The sequence below is a fragment of the Mesocricetus auratus genome, unplaced genomic scaffold, assembly GCF_017639785.1.
Source record: "Mesocricetus auratus isolate SY011 unplaced genomic scaffold, BCM_Maur_2.0 Super-Scaffold_100014, whole genome shotgun sequence".
Classification (NCBI taxonomy): Eukaryota; Metazoa; Chordata; class Mammalia; order Rodentia; family Cricetidae; genus Mesocricetus; species Mesocricetus auratus.
Window position 1 is genome coordinate 10091247 of NW_024429197.1, and position 21785 is coordinate 10113031.

The following is a 21785-nucleotide window of genomic DNA, read 5'->3' on the forward strand; positions in this document are numbered from 1 at the left end:
ACTGGACCTTGGAAGAACAAAGGAGTCTTGGTAGATGGAACTGGGGAGCTTGATAAACTCAGTTTTTATCTTCAGAAAATGATGCTGCAGCTAAATGGTCCTGCATTTATTTTCTGGGTTCTTATACCCACTCACTGGACCAAACTAGACCTCAGAGGTCTGAAGTCAGGTATACATTATGTTGGGATCACTGACGGGTGGTAAAGGGGTGGATCCATACCCTAGGAAGCCCCTCAGAGACCATCAGGGCCTCAGTCCTGCCTGCAGTGCCATCAGACAAGCAGGCAGGCGGACCCCCATCCCCCAGCCAGGGCCAAGACTAGAGATGGATAGAGCTGGGCCCACAGCCATTTCTGCTCCGTCTGGCATCCGTCGGCTCTGCCCAGACAGACAGGCCAGCTGGTGTGCCATCGTCTGGCTGAAACTAGGCAGGCCTGGGGAAGCTTAAGAAACCCACCCCAGTAAGCAGGGAGGGGGTGGGGAGGATGCCACACATGCAGAAGTCAGCTTAAGCATCAGGAGTTTCCCCAGGGATCAAGTAGCACCCAAATTCAGAAGAAGACTATTTGGGGGTCATCTGAGGTGTGTCACTCCTCTGTTCCAGTGGTTGGGCAGGATGTGGCAGTCCTCATCTTGACTGAGAGCTCTGCTTCATGTCAGTATTTTCGCTGAGAAAAGTTGATTTCCTAATTCACGGCTTGTTTTCTGAGCTCCTACTATGTGCTAGGTACTGGGGAAACAGAGTTCTGTCACTCTGAGTCCCTGTGCCCTGGAGAGCCCAGCTGCTGGACAAGGATAAAGTCTGTGACATAGTTCAGCATGAAAGATAAGAAAGATGCAGGAAGCAGCGAGTCTGGTTAATGGTCAGGTAAAGTGCTGTGGACATCAAGAAGAGGTGAATCACCTCAGCTCAGGATCAGGGAAGCCTCGGAAAGATGTGGTGTCTGAATGGACTCCAAGTGTGGGCAGCTTATACAAGGAGATGAGGGGGAGGAGAGGACTGGGGAAGGACACTGCAGGGAGATGAAGCGGTGTGAACAAAGGCGTGGGGGCGGGGGACTGGAGAGCCTGCTTCAGAACAGCAAATCCATTTGGCTGAAGCAGAGGGTTCTGGAAAGGACTGGCAGGGGATGAGTCTGAGGTAGCCTGGGGCCTGCCTGGAAAGGGCTTGGAATGCAGAGGGTGGCATTTGGCCTTGATTCAGTGTGTGATGGGCAGCTACTGGAGAGATTTGAGCAGGGATGTGCAGAGGGAGGGCTGTCTTTTCAGGGAGACTGATGGATGGTGAGCCCTGGGGCCAGCCTGCTCTTTTTTCCCCATCCCCACATGCCTGACAGTGACCCCAAGAATGTCACATTCTGTCCCAGGCCAGTCTCCCCAGGGCTACCATCTGTTCCTGGAAACAGACCACCCTCTGGCTCCTGGCTGGTCTTTGGTCTGGCTCTTGCTAGGAGCTCAGAAGGGGCACCTTGCAGGTAGTAATTGGGTTTCCAAACAGCGCCTGCTTCTTCGTCATAGCCACTCATTCTGACGCAGAGCACACCATCAAAGCAGCCTGTTTCATGTCTGCCCCACATTGCTTAGCTGCTGCTTCCTAGTCCCAGTGGCTGCTCCAAGGACTGGGTGTTCCTCTGGCTACCTGGCAAGAGGAGGGTCAGAAGGGATCGTCTATGATAGGCTGACTTTGGCCATACAGGAATACTGTGAACTGTGTCCTTGGTGGAGGGCCTGTTAGCTTTATGATAGGCCCACCCCAGCCCAGTAGGAAGGGGGGGGAGCTTCAATCCCCAATACTGAAAAAAACAAATGCATGTTTCTAAAGGGGAAAGGGGCCCTTGTTGCTGCTTGGCTCTACAGATGAGAGGCAAAGATGTATGTTTCTGGCAACAGGGGAGGCATAGGAACATGAGGGCTTTTCCCTTTCCCCTCTCCAATGGAAAGCATCTCCACTTCCCTTTATCCCCACTTTTCCATTGGAGAAAGGGTAGAGAGGATTTGGAGCTCCTGGCGTGCACAGCCCCCCTCACCATCAGCTTCCAGAGAGCTGACTTTGCCAGACAGCCAGGCCCCATCCTGCAGCCCCAGGAGGTGGAGGCCACAGCTGCTGCAGATCAGTCAGCCAGGACAGAGGGGGGTCTGGCTGAGGGCACACTGCCTGCTGGTCAGACCCCGAGCCCCTGGCCCAGCACTTCTGGCTTCTCCAGACCACAGAACTGTCCTTGAGGGCCCCCTGCCTTGGACATAGCTTTGAAGGCCAGCAGGGAGATTTGAGGAGGTGGATGGAGGAAAAGAGAAGGAGGGCTTGGGGAGTCTGAGGTGGGCAAGATGCCAGGCCTTCTGCTGCAGAGCTGCGGGTGCCTGAGGTGAGCCGTGTACAGTTGCCGTCTGTGCCCGGCAGAGGGCAGCCCGACACTGCTTTTGACTGTCTCAAACCTCAGGGTTCCTGGCTGGCTCCTTAGCTTACTCCATCTCCCAGGGAGGGAGTACCAGGCTAAGCCAAGGCTTCATTTCCATGTCTCCTCACTCTAAAGTCTGTGAGGTGAGCTGAAAGTAGCCACAGAAAATGGAGACTGAGTGGGAGCCTTGTGTTTGCTGCATGGCCTCACCTCTAAGTTGTTATTCCTCTGCCTTCCCAGGGATGGAGACCACTATGATGCCCTCCGGGACTGCCTCAAGGCCATCTCCTTGAACCCTTGCCATCTGAAGGCGCATTTCCGTCTGGCCCGCTGCCTCTTTGAACTGAAATATGTGGCTGAGGCTCTGGAGTGCCTGGACGACTTCAAAGGGAAGTTCCCAGAGCAGGCCCACAGCAGTGCTTGTGACGCGCTGGGCCGGGACATCACAGCTGCCCTTTTCTCCAAAAACGATGGTGGTGAGTACTGAGCAGAGGTTGCTGGGGGTTGCCTCCTGAGGGCTACAGGATCCGGAAGGGGCGTGGTTCTGTGATCCGATCCTATCTGATCTGATGGGAAAGCCCTGGTGTCAGATGCAAATTCTGGAAACCCCATGGCCTGACCCCTGAAACTCAGTTTCCACATCTGAAGGCGTGGGCAGGGTGGCATTGAAAGCCTCTGTTGAGGGTAGTGAGAGCATTCAAGAGCCAGGTACAGAAGTCATCTGAGCCAGTCAGGCTGGGTGGCCTCCAGCTGGGCCTTCCCACCTGTTTCTAGACCGGGCCTTGGCAGCTCACTGGGCTGAGAGAGGCGAGTGTTGTCAGTCTGTACAAGTGCAGCAGACACGGGGGCAAGGGCAGTGAAAATGCCTTAGCTCCCAGCTCAGATCCACCAGATAGAACTGTGGCGGTGGATACAGCATAGGCTCCAGACCAGAGTCATCTAAAGGGCACACAAAGCCTGCCCAGTTCCTCTTGCTAGAGTTGTAGGGAGAGCCGGGTCATGGTAACGTGGGCTACAAACATGGAAAATGGGCTCACTGGAGGGAGATGCCTAGCAAGGATTTGTTGGTTCAGGGAATACTGTTCGGTGATGCTTGTCCGGACAGCCTTCTCAGTTTCCAGAGCGAGGGTGGAGGTGGGCAGTCTTCTATTGCCAGCATTGCGCTGCAAACAGCACAGAGCTGGAGGAGCCCGTGAGCAAGTGGAGGGAGCCTCTCACCTCTCCCTGGTCTCTGCCCTCAGAGGAGAAGAAGGCAGCTGGTGGTGGTCCAGTTCGCCTTCGCAGCACAAGCCGCAAGGATTCCATCTCGGAGGATGAAATGGTGCTACGGGAACGGAGCTACGACTATCAGTTCCGCTACTGTGGCCACTGCAACACCACCACAGACATCAAGGAGGCAAACTTCTTTGGCAGGTCTGAGGTCCCCAACAGGAGGAGGGCACGTGTCACAGTGGGCAGCAGGAGTTTGTGAGCTGGGGCCACAGGGGAGACTTACTCTGTGGCCACTCGTTGCCTGGCTCACCTTTGTGGCCTGCCCTTGGGTATCTCTGCTGGGCCCTGTTTCTTTGTTCCGTGAAGCCAGCCATATACCGCTCAGGAGTCATAATAGACTGGCCTAGTGCAGCATCCAGCCCCTCCCTACTCATCCGCTATCCCAGAGCTTGCTTGCTTGCTTTATCTGGACAGTTGGAGCTTTCTCTGCTGCTAAAAGGGGAGCCAGGACTGTCACAGGCTGGGCACCTCAGACCATGGTGCCCAGGACTGTTAGAGGCTGGGCACCTCAGACCATGGTGCCCAGGACTGTTAGAGGCTGGGCACCTCAGACCATGGTGCCCAGGACTGTTAGAGGCTGGGCACCTCAGACCATGGTGCCTAGGACTGTGCCCTAGGTACTGAGGGACAGAGCCTTCGTTCTCAGACACTCCCACCCCAAGACCTATTCTTTCTTGGTTTATACCCTTTGGGTAGGTAAGGCACATGGACATAAATCAAGGAGTCTTCTCCGCCAACATCCCCTCTAAATGCCACGGCGTATGAGGGCTTACAGTGTGTTAGACCTGTGTTGTGGATGGACTGTAGGATTTGATAGCTGGACCCAGAAAGTGTTGGATTGCTGAGGGAAGCCTTAACTAGATGAGGGTGTTCTTAGAGACCTAAGAAATGGATACAAGAGTTGGTCCAACATCAAGGAGATAATAATGTACCTTGGGGATACTGCAGTACCATCTTGGAGAGACCCAGAGAGTCACTGACTGATGTTGGGTGTTTTGTTGGGGGGTTTTTGTTGTTGTTTTGTTTTGTTTTTCTGCACAGGGTTTCTCTGTGTAGCCCTGTCTGTCCTGGAACTTTTTTTTTTAAAGATTTATTTATTATATACACAATGTTCTGCCTGCATGTCAGAAGAGGGCGCCAGGTCTCATAGATGGTTGTGAGCCATCATGTGGTTGCTGGGAATTGAACTCAGGGCCTCTGGAAGAGTAGTCAGTGCTCTTAACCTCTGAGCCATCTCTCCAGTCCCCCTGGAACTCTTTTTTCTTTTTTTCTTTTTTTCTTTTTTGGTTTTTCGAGACAGGGTTTCTCTGTGGCTTTGGAGGCTGTCCTGGAACTCTTTATAGACCTGGCTGGCCTAGAACTCAGAGATCCTCTGGTCTCTGCCTTCCGAGTGTTGGGATCAAAGGTGTGTCCCCCCCCACCTCCCCACCCCCCCCACCCCCCGGCTGATGTTGAATTTTAATACAGTGATGACTAGTGCCTGCAGTGTGGAAGGAGGAGAGCTCTGAGTCAAGGGTAGCTCCTTGGGTGTGGGGAACTGAGTATTCCCAGGCTTTGCTCTTTCCCTCAAGCCTTTACTTAAGGCTTTAGGGCAGTCTCCCACCTGACCTTCCTGCCATTTGTCCTCTGCCAGCAATGCTCAATACATCGTCAGTGGTTCTGATGATGGCTCCTTCTTCGTCTGGGAAAAGGAAACCACCAACCTAGTTCGAGTGCTCCAGGGGGATGAGTCCATTGTCAACTGCTTGCAGCCGCATCCCAGCTACTGCTTCCTGGCCACCAGTGGCATTGACCCTGTTGTGCGACTGTGGAACCCACGGCCAGAGGTGAGGACACAGGCAAGGTGGCCAAAGCCAGACAACAAGGAGTGCAGAGGCTGTTTAGAGCCTCAGGCTGCGCTTCAGTGCCGGAGAAGGGAATGAGCCATAGAGCCTAGAAGCTGCTGGGAGGTGGGAGCCCCGGGCCCAGGAAACCCTAGCTGCAGTGGGCATTTCTGGGGTGAGATGGGCTTTTGCATTCTTGGAGCACATCCGTGAGCTAGCTGTGACGTGAAATGCCCATCCACCAAGAGCAGGTGTGCAAGAGGGAAGACATAACTGCATCAGCCTCTCACGGGAAGGCCTGAGGCTCCCCAGAGACTTTCCCTTCCTATGCTCCTGGGATGTCTGCCCAGAAACTGTACTAAGGTCTGACTCAAGTCCCAGCGAGGTCCACAGACTTTGGGTCTGAAAACCTTAAGTTTGAGGTCTACTCCTTTAGCTCACTGCCTGTGAAACTTAACCATGGGGGGTGACACAACTCCAAAGGATTCTGTGAGGTCTAAGAAGTGACTCCTGTGCAGTCTTGTCCACAGAACTCTTAGGCCAGTGTGGCCTCCTCTGCTCTCAGTGCCAATGGGCAGGGGAGCATTCCAGAGGCAGCTGGCAGGCTGAAGTTCACATGGGAGATCTGAATCCAGAACTGACTTGCTTTTACAGAAGGGACCCCATAGGAGCCTTCATTGAGAGGAGAAAGACAGGCCAGGTGGTGGTGATACACGCCTTTAGTCCCAGGACTCAGGAGGCAGAGGCAGGTCTACAGAGTGAGTGCCAGGACAGGCTCCAAAGCTACACAGAGAAACCCTGCCTCAAAAAGCGAGAGAGAAAGAGATGGAGAGAGAGAAGAGAGAGAGAGAGAAGAGAGAGAGAGAAATGGAGAGAGGGAGAGGAGAGAGATGGAGAGGGGGAGAGAAACATGGAGAGGGGGAGAGGATAAAGGAAGGACTGTTGTGGGGGGGCAGAGGTGGGGGCCCGTCTCCGGCCCCCAGCCTGACATGCGCTCTCCCCATGCTCCCCCACATGTGTTCCTGCCTGTGTACATCCCCTCTCAATGTGTTTTGCTTTGCGTGCCCCATAGGCTTACACTAGTGTGATCTCTCACATATTCTGGACTGGGTATCCCCTTATGTATGCCAGCATGTGTGGTTACTTCCCCAGCCCCTGTGCTTAAGCCACCGCACATGTGCCCCTCCTATCCTGCTGTCACCTCCTTCCTGAGCTCACTGGAACGGCCTTTTCTTGACAGAGTGAAGATCTCACAGGCCGAGTTGTGGAGGATATGGAGGGTGTCTCTCAGGCCAACCAGCGGCGCATGAATGCCAATCCCTTGGAGGCGATGCTGCTGGACATGGGCTACCGAATTACAGGCCTGAGCAGCGGGGGCACCGGGGCCTCTGATGATGAGGACAGCTCAGAGGGCCAGGTGCAGTGCCGGCCCAGCTAGACTCTCCTAGCCCATCCCCAGCCCTCTGCAGGAGATCAGAGGGCTGGCTTCTGTTTTGGTTTGTCTTCCCACCCCCAATTTTTAATTTTCTGTTTTGTTTGTTAGTTTGGCATTGTGGGTGGGGATTGCTGCAACTTGCTGGCTCTCAGACTCTTGGGCTAATTGTCCCTTGACTGTCCCCAGCCCTGAGCAGAAAAGCAGGAGGGGACGCCCCTCCGTCTGCCCTCACCTCCTGCTTCTGTGTCTCTGGAAGGCTCTGGCCCTGCTCAAAACCCCTTCTGCCTCCAGCGGAGAGGCAAGAGCCCAAGTTGTCTTCAAGGACTGCCCCGCCCTTGAGTTGGCAGCAGAGAGGGAGTGGAGCTCCCCCCTGGCAACGCCTTGCCTTGGCCTGTCCACTCTCCTCCTGCCTACAGGGCTAGCTCCCCTGTGGTCTTCTGGACGGTCCCTTCACAGCCACCAGTGTTAGGGTGGAAGCACAGGAAAGACGGGAGCCCTGGAGTGGCAAGGTCAGGCTGCCTGCCCTGGTGGCAGCGGAACTTCCTCGTCCCCTCCTGGACCTGATTTCCTAGGCTGTCTCTGGGGGCTCTGCCTTTCCTGTGATTGGCAGGGGTGGGGCACATCAAGTACTGCGCCATGGCCACTCTCCTGGGGTGCTCCTCGGCCTCACTGTGACCTTTCTGCCAGAGCTCCCAGCCAGGCCTACTCTGTGAGGTGGCGCTCCCTAAGGCCCCTTCTGGCCCTCTCTGCCCTCCTTCCCACCCATGTGCTGAGCCGCCACAAAGACCAAAGAAGTGATGGCTTTTCTCTGTCCCCTGCTGCTCTGGGGGGGAGGGGTGGGAAAGTCCCTAGCTCAGCCATCCCTCCTCGACAGCCCCCCAAGCTTTACACTGGACACAGCGGCCACTCCCCCACCAAGCCCTCCCCCACCCCCACCCTCGCCTCTCCCCCTGCCCCCTCCGCTCCTGCTCTAGAGGTGGGAGTTGGCTCAACCCAGCCTCCCCCAGCCCTGTGTGCTGCTTCTGGGCTGCAGCCCTCCAGCTGCAGCCTCCGGGGAGAAGCGGCCTTCCTTCTCTCCCTCCTCCCTCCCTTCTCCCTCCCTCCCTCACCCCTGTCTCTGCCAGGTGCCTCCTCTCAGTCAAGCTTCTGAGCAGCCCTGGAGACAGGAGGGCCATGTTAAAAGCTTTTTCACAGTTTTAAGAAGACTGGGGGGGTGAGGCTAGTGGTGGGGGGCCTGGCACCATCTCATTGCTTTAATCTCAGCGACACAGGTGGCAGCTTCTCCCCCTTCCTGCCCACCCCAGGCCCTCTTCCACCCCTCTCTCGTAGCTTGGTAATGAAGTGTATTTATTGGTGAAGGAAACAGCTGCTGCTGCTGCTGCTGGGACTTGCTCCCCTGTCTCTTCCTCATGACCTTTCTCAAGCCAGGGAGGGAGTGTTGGGCTAGGCCTTGGGGCACAAGAACTGGCCAGGGTCCCTTTGCTTTTCTATGTTTAAGCCACCTGCCATTTCCTTCTTCCATGCCTCCTGTCTCCCACCCACCTGCCTAGCCTGGGCCCTGCAGTGTGGAGAGACACATAAGCCTTACTGTCCTCTGGGGGCAGGAGCCGAGCCTTTTTGTTGCTCTGCTCCCAGGAGAGTGAGGGTGACGCAATTGATTAAAACCATTTTGTTCTAGTTGTGACTGGTGGCATTTGTTGGGCTACAAATGGGTCTTGAGTCCCTCCCCTCTGTTGCTGTCTGACCTGGAGCAGCTGCACCTCTACAGGATGAGACCTGCCTCGGGAGGGTCATCAACAGCGGCCACTCAGCCCAGCAGGCCAAGCACAAAGCCCAGTAATCAGCTTTTCCTCTCTGGCTTTCTCCCTGTGAAATGAGGGATTTCAAATTCTAGTCGTTTTTTCAGATTCTTTAACTGAAATCAGAAATACACATTCCACCCTGGGATGTTTCTCGTATACGTACTACAAGGAGTGCATCTTTACACAGTGCCGTGTGTTCTGTGTCCCTTTCTGTTTTGTTTTTTTTGTTACTATTTTTTTATTTTATTTGAGATTTTGCCTGTGTAAGGTTGGATTTTGGAGTTGCAGACAGTTGTGAGCTGCCATATGGGTACTGGGAATTGAACCCGGGTCCTTTGGAAGAGCACTCAGTGTTCTTAAGCACTGAGCCATCTCTCCAGTCCCCCCCCCTTTCTGTTTTACAGCAGAAAAAAAAATTCTAGTTGTAGCCTACTAAATGGATTTCAGAACCCACAGGTGATTTCCTAAACTAGAAGACTCCAGAATTTCTCAGCTCACACCATTGCATGGAGGCCCCTGCCCCGAGCAAAGAATGGCTGAGTTCAATGTATTGTGTAAGTCAGATCACTTAGGGGTTTTTGTGTCCTAGCAAATTAGTTATATTTTTTTAAAAAATAGACATAAATTAGAAGTAACTTTTGAGACAAGATCTCTAGCCCAGGCTGGCCTTGCATTCACTATGTAGCTATGACCTGGAACAGGACCCTTGTGCCTCCTCCCCTGAGTGCTGGGATCACAGATGGGCACCGCCACACCCAGCTTATTGCACCAGTGGAACCTAGGGCATCGGGCATGCTGGGCAAGCACTATCCACTGAGCTATACCCGTAGCTCTTTTTCTTCAATAGCCGGTTACTGATGAGATCCATGTACTTGATTGCTTCACGACTTAACAAACTTCTCTGGAAAGCAAATACCACCACTCATAGTTCCAATTCCACACTGATTGGTTGTTTGTATCACAGTGACTGCTCAGATCCCAACTTTGTGTTTTTGTTTGAGACAGGGTCACTCTATTATGTAGCCCTGGCTGGCCTGGTAGACAGAGCCACCTGCATCCCTCATGCCAATATTAAAGGTGTGTGTTACTATACCCCTCTAAAACTCAATTTTTTGAAATAATATAGTCAAAAGCAGTGCAATGCAGTCTGATAATGAAACTGCAGACTTGCTCAAGCTGGTCGTTTTTCTCCGTGGCCAGTAGATGTTGGTAGCTCTCAAATTTACTGTTTACTGCAAGGACACCATAAGGCCCCTTGATAGAGTTTTGGGGCTTGTAGTGCCACGAGGACAGTTCCACTTGAAACTTGAGAATCTTCTCTTTGTAGCTGCGGGAAGATCCAAACTGGTCTGGCTGGGCCTCATCAAGTCAGGACACAGACTAGACAAAGACCCTGTGTTCCCAAATTAAGTCTCCAGAAGCCTCAAGATATTTCCAGACCATTTGAGAGAGGTACAGTGTCCCAGAGTAAGGAAATAATGCACTGTTGTGTTTCTCTGTGGACCCAGCTTGTATGGGCAGGAGGGGCCAACTGGAGGACTCCCTGTCCTTGGTGAGAGATTACAGGTCCTGCAGACAAGGAGGAGCCATTAGAATTTACCAAGAGGCTGCAAGAGGTGGTCAGTGGTTTTAAGCACTTGATCCTGCAGAGGGCCTGGGCTCTCCACCCAGCACACACATCAGCCACCTTTAGCACCAGTTCCGGGGACCGAGTGCTGGCCTCTTGTGCACTGAACACATGTGGCGCACAGACATATGTGCGGGCAAACACCTGTACACACAAACCAGAAAAGTGAAAAGTCAGTGAGATGCTTTGTGGTTTGTTTTGAGACAGGGTCACACTGTGTAGCCCTGGCTGTCTTGGAACTCACAACATAGTCAAGGCTGGCCTCGAACACACAGATCCACCTGCTTCTACCTCCCTGGTGCTGGATTAAAGGCTCAGTGAGAAAAAAAAGCTTAAGAATTTTACCAGGATTTCCCTTTTATTTGGTATCGGTGCTTCTTTTCCCCCTCTAGAGTAGTTCTAGGCTTATAGGAAATTGAGGGGCTGGGTAGGGAATGGCTTAATTGGTTAAACCCATGCCATACAAGCATAGGGACCCGAACATGGCACGCAGCTGTAGTCCTAGTTCTGGGGTGGCAAGGACAGGAGATGCAGAGTTTGCTGGTCAGTTAGATAGTTGGGTTGAATTAGTGAGCTTCCGGTTCAATACAAAGGCTCTGTTTCAAAAAAATAGGAAAGTGCCGGGTGTTGGTGGCGCACGCCTTTAATCCCAGCACTCAGGAGGCAGAGGTAGGCGGATCTCTGTGAGTTCGAGACCAGCCTGGTCTACAGAGCGAGTTCCAGGACAGCCTCCAAAGCCACAGAGAAACCCTGTCTCGAAAAACCAAAAAAAAAAAAAGCAATGGAGGAAGACAAGACAGCCAGCAGCAGGCTCTGGTCTACACATGTGTGTCTGTACTGCCTACAGACAAGAAAACAGCACAGTTGCTGCTTTGATCTGCTATTTTGTCCCACTGAACTTCCCCTCAGAGGAAGGGAACGATTCTGACTCTGGGAGGCTGTAGCAAGCTCAGTTTATTTTGGGAAGGGTAAAGCCTTAAACACCCCTCCCCACCCAGGGGAAGGGAAAGTTGCAGCGCTGGCATCAGGGTCTTTTCTTGGCGCCTGGAGACTGGTTCAGGTCGTCTCATCTTATGGCACAGCAGCTGTTGCTGGGAGCTCCCTTAGCAGACCTAGGCTGGCTCAATTTGGGGAAGTTATTGCATGCTCCAATAGCCAGTCTAGTCCGGTTTAGGCCAGAAAGGGTCTAGGGGCCCTTTGTGCTGGGTAAATACCTTCCCACATACAGTGAGGTCCACCTATCTCTCCGTGGATAGTTCCCTACTATTGACCCTTGCACTAGTCTATATATTGGTCACTTTTTCCTTGCTGTGATAAAATACCTGAGAAAACAAACTTAAACCAGGAAAAGTTTGTTTTGGTTCATGGTTTCACAGGCTGTGGGTGATGGACAGCTGGTTCCATTGCCTTTCAGCCTGTGGCAACGAGGAAACATGGTGGGATAGGGGCAAAGGGGAGTTGCCCACCTCATAGTAACCAGGATGCAGAGAGAGAAAAGGGAAAACACCCAGTGACTTCTCCAGTCAGGCTTCATCTCTTACTAGCCGACGGTGGATGGATCAACAATTGAAGTTAGCACCACAGAGACCTGGTCACCTATCAGTAGTGCTGCCTGACCGGGCATCTCTTATCCAAGCCACAGATAGCACTGTGGTACATTTACTACCATGAATGAACCAGTATTGATTGATACGGCACTGTAGTATACTTCAGATATACACCATCACACTGACATACAGAGTAATTTGACTACTCCCAGAGTACACTGCTCACCTCTTCACCCCTCAGAAAGTGTTTGTTATAGAGATAGGGTCTCTCTGTGTAGTCCTAGCTGTTCTGCAATTCCCTCTGTAGACCAGGTTGGCTTTGGAACTCAGAAAGCTCTACCTGCCTGTGCTGGGATTAAAGGTGTGTGCCAGCACCACCTGGCTACTAAGATTTAAAACAAAAAAATTTAGGAGTGGGGCTGCAGAGGTGACTTGGCAGTTAAGAGGACGTCTTCTCTTCTAGAAGAACAGAACACATTTCCCAGCACCCTCATTGCGCCACTCAAGAGCTCTCTGACTCCAGCTCCAGGGAATCTGATGCCCTCTTGTGGTTTTCACAGACAACTGCTTATGTGGTGTACACACACACACAAAGACACATTAATTAAAATTCTTAGAAATCTAGCAAAATGTACAAAGTAAAACTACACGCATTCATAGCAAACAAATTATTGTGTTTTGAGACAGGGCCGCACTATGTTGGCTTGGCTGAACTGGAACTCACTATAATCCACAACTTCTGACTCCCAAGGGCTGGGACTACAGGCATGTGACACCATGCCCAACTGTATGAGGTCTATATTATAAAAATTCAAAATCGTTTAATCCCAGCACTCAGGAAACAGAGGCAGGTGGATATCTGTGAGTTTGAGACTAACCTGGTCTACAAGAGCTAGTTCCAGGACAGCCTCCAAAGCCACAAAGAAACACTGTCTCGAAAAACAAAACAAAAACAAATCAGAATTGGAAAAATGAAATTAAATGGGCAATTCTTGCTTATGGATAGGAAAATTCGACATTAATGTGTCAGCTATTTCAGACTTGCTTTATAACTTCAAATAATTTCCAAAAGTCCCAGCAAGTTATTTTATGAATATCAGCAGGATGCTTGCAAGGTTTGTATGGAGAGGTAAAAGATCTGCAATAGCCAAAACAATACTGCAAAATCAAGTTAAAGGAGCAACACTACCCGACTTCAAGATGCACTAAAAACTACAGAGATAAAGACAATACAGTACTGGCAAGAAAAGGTTAATAGACCAAAGGAATTAATAGCCTCCAAACAGACCCACATAATATAGACAACTGGTCTTCAGTAAAGGAACAGTCGGTTCAATGGGGAAAGTATAATCTGTAGTCCACCTGCTTAAGAACAACTGGACATTCTCGTGTCAAAATGAAAGCAATCTAAAGGTTTATTGTGTTTTGTCTATGTGTATGTATGCACACCTGCATATGGTTGTGTGTACCACATAGTGCAGGTGACCCCAGAGGCCAGAAGAGGGCACTGGATTTCTTGGAACAGGAGTGAATGGTAGTTGTAAATTGCCATGTGGGTGCTGGGACCTCTGCAATAGCAGTAAGCACTCTCGACCTCTGACCTATCTCTCCAGTCCACCTTTAATCCCAGAACTCTGGAGGCAAAGACTGATTTCTGTGAGTTGTAGGCCAGCCTACTCTACAAAGCAAGTTCCAGGACAGCCATGGCTGTTACACAGAGAAACAGTGTTTCAAAAGAAACCAAAAAAATAAAATCTGGGTATGGTGGTTTATGCCTGTAATGCCAGACACAAGAGGTTGAGACAAAAGGATCTCAAGTTTTAGATCTGCCTGAGCTACCCAGACCTTGTCAAAAATAGAGTAAAACTTTACAGGAAATAGCAAGAAAATCTATGTGACCTTGAGTTTTGTAATGAGTTTTTAGGTACAACATTAAAAATAAGATCAATGGGGAAAAATCGGTAGATAAGATTTCATCCAAATTAAAAACTTTGGCCCAGTAAAGGACACTGTTTGCTTGAAAAGATAATACACTCAGAAAAGGATTAAGAAAAAAAAATGAAAAATCAAACCTGGAGTTCCAGGCCAGCAAGTACTATATAGTGAAACCCTATCTTATTCGCCAGGCGTTGGTGGAGCACGCCTTTAGTCCCAGCACTCGGGAGGCAGAGGCAGGTAAATCTCTGAGTTTGAGACCAGCCTGGTCTACAGAGTGAGTTCCAGGACAGCGTCCAAAAACCACAGAGGAACCCTGTCTCAGGGGAAAAAAAAAGTCATTACAACATGTCATTACAGAATAGCAAAATAACAGAAAACTACATATCTATCAGGATAGTTTAAACAAATGACAATACTAAATGCTGACAAGAATGTGAAGCAAGCTGGGCATTGGTGGCACACACCTTTAATCCCAGCACTCTAGAGGTAGAGGCAGGTGGATCTCTGAGCTGAAGGCCTGCCTGAGCAAGTTCTAAGACAGCTGCCAAAGCTACAGAGAAACCTTGTCTCAGGAAAAAAAAATTGGGTTGAAGAGATGGCTCATTGCTCAAGAGCACTGGCCAGGTTCAACTCCCAGCACCTACAGGGTGGCTCACAAAGGTCTGTAACTCCAGGGGGGGGGCATGCTCCATGCTCTCTTCTGGCCTCAGGAGCTTCCAGGCTCATATGTGGTACACAGACCCAAGCAGACAAAACACCCATACATATTGTCTTAGGCTTTTTTTATTGCTGTGAAGAGACACCATGACCATGGCAACTTTTACAAAGAAAACATTTAACTGAGGGGGTAGCTCACAGTTTCAGGGGTTCAGTCCATTGTCACGGCAGGGGGGCCTGGCAATGTGCAGGCAGCTGTGGTGCTGGAGCCGAGAATGCTACTGATGGGAGATGATCCTTCTGTATATGTTTCTCACACTGATGATGAATAAAATACTGTTTGGCCAATAGGCAGGAAGATCTCTGTGAGTTCAAGGCCAGCCTGGTCTACAGATCAAGTTCCAAGACATGCTCCAAAACAATACAGAGAAACCCTGTCTCGAAAAACCAAACAAACAAACAAAACCATAGGAAACCTCAAAGCCCTCCCCAACAGTGACAACGTTTCCTCCAACAAGGGCATACCTCCTAATAATGTCACTCCCTATAAGCTTATGGGCCAATTAAATTCAAACTGCCACACATATAAATATATTAATGTCCATAGAATAAATGCATAGCAAAATCAGTAAAGGCAAAATGTATTATGATTCCAGCTACGTGACTCTGGAAAAGGCACAAGTATAAAGACAGGAAAAAGATCATCAGTGTTCCACTTTTAAAGTGTTCTGCTCCTGTGACTCATCCAAAGCTCCCACTGGCCTTGCCACTGGAGAGCCTGGAGTTCAGATAAGCACGCATGGCAAAAATGCACAGCAAAGCAGACATTACAGATAGAAGTGTCTGTTCATGGTGGGCAGGTGTAGCCCCAGAGACCTGCAATGGTCTCCCTCTTTATAGGTCATGCCCAAATGTGGTTGCAGAACCTAAGAGACAAGTTGGCTAGTTCAGTAAATCTCAGGTCTGGCCACAATTGGGGCCACCTAGGATTTTTTGTTTTCCTTGTCGCCTACTCAGAGCTTCTGTATTGCGTTGTCTAAAGTAGAGCCCAGGCATCCATGCATTACTTAGAAACATTCCAGACTCATTCTACAGTCAAGCCAGAGGCAAGAACCACTAATCTGGCCATGTCTAAATTAAATGTGCATCGACAATGAATTCCAAAGAGAAAGAGGGAAAGGATGGCTTGCCTAGGCCCCACAGTGAATGAAGCAATCCTGGGACTAAACCCTGATCTCTGGTTCCTAGACCAGTTCTTGGAGTCATTTCCTTGAGACTGGAGAGATGCTCAGTGGTTGGCAAATTGCTCTTGTAGGGAACTCCCAGCACCCACATGGTGCTCAGAACCATCTGTAACTCCAGTTCCAGGGAATCTGATGCCCTCTTCTGGTCTCTAAGAACACGGCATGCACATGGTACCCAGATACACATAGGCAAAACACTCATAAAAATAAAATATATCTTTGCCGGGCGCTGGTGGCGCACGCCTTTAATGCCAGCACTTGGGAGGCAGAGGCAGGCGGATCTCTGTGAGTTCGAGGCCAGCCTGGTCTACAAGAGCTAGTTCCAGGACAGCCTCCTAAGCCACAGAGAAACCCTGTCTCGAAAAACCAAAAAAAAAAAAAAAAATATATATATATATATATATCTTTAAAAATAAGTCAAATCTTCCCAGCACTCGGGGGGCAGAGGTAGGTGGATCTCTGTGAGTTCGAGGCCAGCCTGGTCTACAGAGCAAGTTCCAGGACAGCCTCCAAAACAATACAGAGAAACCCTGTCTCGAAAAACCAAAGGAAAAAAAAAGTCAAATCTTAAGCCATTTTCTTAGCATGCCCAAGGTCCTGGTTTTTATCTTTACCAAAACACAACAGACATTTTCTTACGTTGATATTCCCAATACAGGTTTCAGCTTCTTACTGTGTATCTGATACTGGGCTGGCCACTGGCTCAATGGGAATGCACACAATAGACTGGTTCCTGCCAGTCCCAGAGCTTCCAGATTATCTGGAAATTATAGCATAGCAGGCTAGGGGACTGTGTGTGGCCCTGAACATTGGCCTTTGATGGGAAGCAGGATCCTCTCCGGTACTGTGCAGCAGGGAGTGCCCCACCACGTCTGTGCCAGGTGTCAGCCTCACAATGTCAGCATGGAAGGCAGGTGGATGGAAGGCATCCTGCACTGGCAGGCATGCGCCACTCATGGTTTTACCCTCTGCTGCACTTCTTTAAATAAGATAGGTTCTGGTCCTAATAAGCCATAGTTTGATTGACTCTCCCTATTCTTTTTTTTTTTTTTTTTTTTTTTTTTTTGGTTTTTCGAGACAGGGTTTCTCTGTATTGTTTTGGAGACTGTCCTGGAACTCGCTCTGTAGACCAGGCTGGCCTCGAACTCACAGAGATCCGCCTGCCTCTGCCTCCCAAATGCTGGGATTAAAGGTGTGCGCCACCAACGCCCAGCGACTCTCCCTATTCTTATTCCCCCTTTCCAGCAGAGACAGCACATGTGGGTTGGATTCTAATATATGCCTACACCTCAGACACATCCCTCCTGAACACCCCCACCTCCCCTCCCCCACCCCAACAACCTCTCTGGGTGTATTCTTGCAGCAAATGGATACTGTTACCTGCTCTGGTTATCTTCCTTTGTTGTAAGGAGGCCCCAAAGGATGGTAAGAGTAAGTGGGTATGGGTTTTCCAATAGTGATGTATGATTTTAATTGCTACATACTAACATTGAATCCTTATCTTGTCCAGGCATCACATCCCCAAGATGGCTGGGGGTCTACAAAAGTGAGTTCCAGATAGTCTGGAAAATACCTAGATAAATAAATAAAAGATTCAAGTGTTTTGTTTTGTTTGTGGTTTTTTGAGACAGGGTTTCTCTATAGCTTTGGAGCCTATTGGGGTTTCTTTCTTTGTTTTTTGTTTGTTTGCCTGTTTGTTTTGTTTAGTTTGTTGAGTCAGGGTATCTCTGTGTAGCTTTGGAGGTTGTCCTGGAACTCACTCTGTAGAGCAGCCTGATCTCGAACTCACATAGATCTGCCTGCCTCTGCCTCTCAAGTGCTGGGATTAAAGCCATGCACTACCACTGCTTGGCCCAAGTGTTTTTTTTTTTTTTTTTTTTTTTTTTTGGTTTTTCGAGACAGGGTTTCTCTGTATTGTGTTTTGGAGCCTGTCCTGGAACTCACTCGGTAGACCAGGCTGGCCTGGAACTCACAGAGATCCGCCTGCCTCTGCCTCCCAAGTGCTGGGATTAAAGGCGTGTGCCACCAACGCCCGGCACCAAGTGTTGTTTTAATAAGATTTATTTATTTATTTAGTAGAATCAAGGTCTTCTTCTAAGAGCTGTATTATAGTCCTGTGTCACTATGCCCAGTATTCTTTGTTGTTTGTTTGTTTGTGGTTTTATTTTTGAGACAGGTTTCTCTCTATGTCAGCAGTTCTCAACCTTTGGATCTCGAACCCTTTGGGGGTTTCATATCAGATACCCTGCATATCAGATATTTACATTACTATTCATAACAATAGCAACATTACAATTATGAGTAGAAACCAAATAATTTTATGGTTGGGGGTCACCACAATGTGAGGAACTGTATTGAAGGGTCACAGGTTGAGAACCACTGCTCTATGTAGTCCTAGTTATCTGGAACTTGCTCTGTAAACCAGGCTGGCCTCAAACCCACAGAGATCCACTTGTTTCTGCCTCCAGAGTACTGGGATTTAAAGGTGTGCACCACGGCACCCAGCTCCATGCCCAGTTTTACGGAGTGCCAAGGATTGAACCCATGACCTTGTATATGCTACGAAAGCACTATAATAAATGAACTATATACCCAGCTGTTTCAGCTCCTGGCAGCAAGGCTTCAGATCTTAAACATGCTAGCCATGTCTTAAGGACACATGTTTTACCTCATGCTTTACTGCCTTTCCCAAAGTCATTTAGATTTCCACCCTAGCTGTACAGTCTGTAACCTTGCTTGGGTAAATTCACCCATAAAAGGGAGCTGAACTGTGATATTTAAAGAGTCAGACTTAATTGTCTGTGGTTTCTTGCATTAAATGATTGACCCCTCCAGGCCCCTCTCAGGTGTGGAAATTTTCACAGCCCTAATGGGGATGGGAAGATGAAAAAAGGAGGGAGGAGAGAGGGGGAGAGGGAGGGAAATGTATCCAGTTTCTGGTAGGCAGAGTATAATGATGGAGCTGAGTAACAAGACTGCACAATCCACAAAATCAAAGACACTGCCCCCTGGCGTGCCACACCCAGCATCCAGCCTCGGGAAGCCGCGCAGCCAAGGAAGCCCCAATTCAGTGCTACTTCACCTTTGCAGGTTCTGAGAGGCTTCTACCCCAGAAAGGGACCATATATGGTCAACCAATAGCTCCTGGGGCACTCCCTGTGCAACCCCTCTCGGCCCCGCTGACTACAGGGACCATTAGATCCAGTCAGCCCCTTTCTCAAGGAGTTTACAGTCTCCAGGGGGAGACAGACACGTAAACAGCTAATGCTAATGCAAGCGCACATGAATATTCAATAGGTGGTAACAGCCTTCAAGCTCTGGAAGCATAGGAGAAGCATCGGTCTGAAACCTTGAACGTGGTGCGGAAGAGGAGGGAAAGGGCATCCCTGATTAAGGAACAGGGTAAGCAAAGACGGGAGGCAGGCCAGCAGCACGAAATCGCAAGGACACAGAGATGAGTCTGGAAAGGAAATTGGGGGTCAGCGCAGGGAGAGCCTTAGATGCCAGAATGAGTAAGGTGGCCCTAGAGAGGAGGTTTGCGAGCTCTGGGGAGTCCCACATGGAGTCAGTTGAGGAGGTGTCCTGACTCACACCAAAACAGGAGTACCCTAAACTCACTCCTCTAACGAGCAGCCGCCAACCCTCAAAGGTTTACCAGCTTGACGTTCCGCTCTGCCATCCTCCCCTCCCCCAGCCAGCCCCATGAATGGATCCAGATGGTCATTCCTATTTTGGGTAGTGTATGTGTTGGGGGAGGGGTGGTTCTGAACCCCATCAATCCTCAAACAAACTCTGTGTAAGAGGAGCCTCTTCCAGGCCCTGCTGTGATCCTCTGAGCCTGGAAGGCAGCGATAGTCTTTGATGGAGATTATCCATCTGGCTGGGGGGTGTGTGGGGGCGGGCAGAGAAGGCAAGGACACAGGCCAGGGAGCTGAGTGCTCTGGGTTAGAACCAAGATGATGCGTGCATGAGAGAAGGGGCCCTGTGATAGCTTGTAGCGGAAGCCAAAGCCGGGAGAGAACCCCCCACAGGAGTCTGAGCTGGCTCCGCTATACAGCCACATGACCTTTGCATCCTGACTTCTGTAGCTACCCAGGGCAAAGGGAGGATAATGTAGGCTGTAAGAAGAAAGCTAGGATACAGAGAAACCCTGTCTCGAAAACCAAAAAAAAAAAAAAAAAAAAAAAAAAGAAGAAGAAGAAGAAGAAAGCTGGGGCTCTCTCAGAACACAGTACTAAAGCGCTGTGCCCACCAGCCTCCAGGAACCCATCTTAAAAGGGCTCAGAGCACAAGGAAGTAGCAGACGAGAAGCTAGGTCCCTGTGCTCAGACAGTCTGTTACCAAAATATTATGCCAAGCCTGTAAGTATTTGTCACAGATCTGGCTTAGTGAATATTGGTTAAAGACCACTAAGCACTATACTAGGCACTGGGTTTACAGAAGGGAAGGCAACCACTCCTCCCTAGTGGAGGAAGCAACCAATATGAGGCTATAAATGTACTATGGAGAAAGGGGTGTTCCAGAGGAGAGTGGCAGGGGCTTTCTAATTCATGTACTATGGAGAAAAGGGGTGTTCCAGAGGAGAGTGACAGGGGCTTACTAATTCAAACTGGAAGCCAAAAACTTGGCTGGCTAAGAAAATGACATTGCATCTAAGTCTGGAAGGATGAATGGAAGTTAGTTTAAGTGGGTAGAGGGGTACATAAAAGGCAGGGGTGGGGGTGTGCTATGTTCCTCAGTATGAAGGGATAATGGCAGGAAGTGATCAAAGGTTAGGGTATCAATAGTGAAGAAGTAAGAGATAAGACGATCTGGAAGGTACAGTGTCCTGTAAATTGAAACATGGTAGACATAGCAGGATGGTGGGGCACATGCCTTTACTCCCCACACTCTGCGGGGTGGGAAGAGGCAGGTGGATCTCTATGAATTCTGAGGCTAGCCTGGTCTGCAGAGTGAATTTCCAGACAGGCTCCAAAGCTACACAGAGAAACCCTGTCTCAAAAAACCAAAAACCAAACAAACAGCCAAAACAACAACAACAAAAAAAAACCATGGTAGATATGTGTATCTTATATTAAGTACAATGGGAAGTCATCGAAGCTTGTCAGGTGAAATGTGGTATTTTGTTAGTACTGCCAACTTTGTGGCAGAACCCCGAGACTTACTTTGGTTGTTTCCTCATATCCATACACATAACAATGGTTAAAAGACATATAAGGTAGTAATGCTGGTAAAGGAATATCAAAGACACACACTTTCCTTGCCAGCCTGGGACACAGAAGTTAAACAAGTACTGTGACTGACTCAAGAACTAATGTGATAACTCATCTGAGCATTTCCTGGGCACTTAATCTATTCTAAACTGTGCTGGAGGGGTTGCTTCCCTGCAGGGTTCAACTGCATATGGTTCACACTGCACAGGGTCATTCATGAAAGGTGTACAAGTGTGCTCAAAGGATTTTGAGTAGATTAGAATTAGATACCAGTGAGGGTTTTTTGGGTTGGCTGGTTGGTTTTGCTTTGTTTTGTTTTTGAGAAAGGATTTCTTTGTAGACCAGGCTGGCCTCAAATTAGCAGAGATCCTCCTGCCTCTGTTTCTGGAATGCTGGGATTAAAGGATTAAACCACCCAGCTCAGTAAGATCTTTAAATGTCAATTAAATTGAGGAACATTTAGTATAAGTTCAATAGGGATGTGCACAGTTCTTGGAACATCTGCTCTGCAGTAGGAATTGTACCAGCTAGTGTAGTCAAAGACATTTGGATTTTCTTTCTTTCTTTTTTTTTGTTTTTGTTTTTGTTTTTGTTTCTCAAGACAGGGTTTCTCTGTGCTTTGGAGGCTGTCCTGGAACTAGCTTTTGTAGTTTCCATACTGTTCCGATAAAGCAGTCTCAGCTTGTTGAGGTAATCTGTCTGCCTCTCTGCCTCGTTTTTCTTATGCCTTCCTGTAGCCTGGTCCCCTTCTTGTCTCCCAACCTCACTTCACACTGCGTCACATTCTACTTCCTTGTCTCTCTGGACATCCCTCCAAAAGCCAAAAGATTT

At 49.5% G+C, this 21785-nt stretch overlaps 1 protein-coding gene across 4 annotated transcripts in view; it reads left to right on the forward strand.

Annotated features, from left to right (window-relative positions):
- The window catches only part of Wdtc1 (WD and tetratricopeptide repeats 1), a 67423-nt gene extending 58820 nt beyond the window's left edge, over nt 1-8603 (forward strand). For all 4 annotated transcript variants that reach the window (XM_040756413.1, XM_040756412.1, XM_040756414.1 and 1 more), the window contains exons 13-16: nt 2637-2872; nt 3638-3809; nt 5302-5494; nt 6732-8603. In XM_040756413.1, the coding sequence (XP_040612347.1) occupies nt 2637-2872; nt 3638-3809; nt 5302-5494; nt 6732-6929 (799 nt within the window). In that variant the 3' untranslated portion in view covers nt 6930-8603. The remainder of the gene's footprint in view (nt 1-2636; nt 2873-3637; nt 3810-5301; nt 5495-6731) is intronic.
- The last annotated feature ends 13182 nt before the right edge of the window (nt 8604-21785 follow it).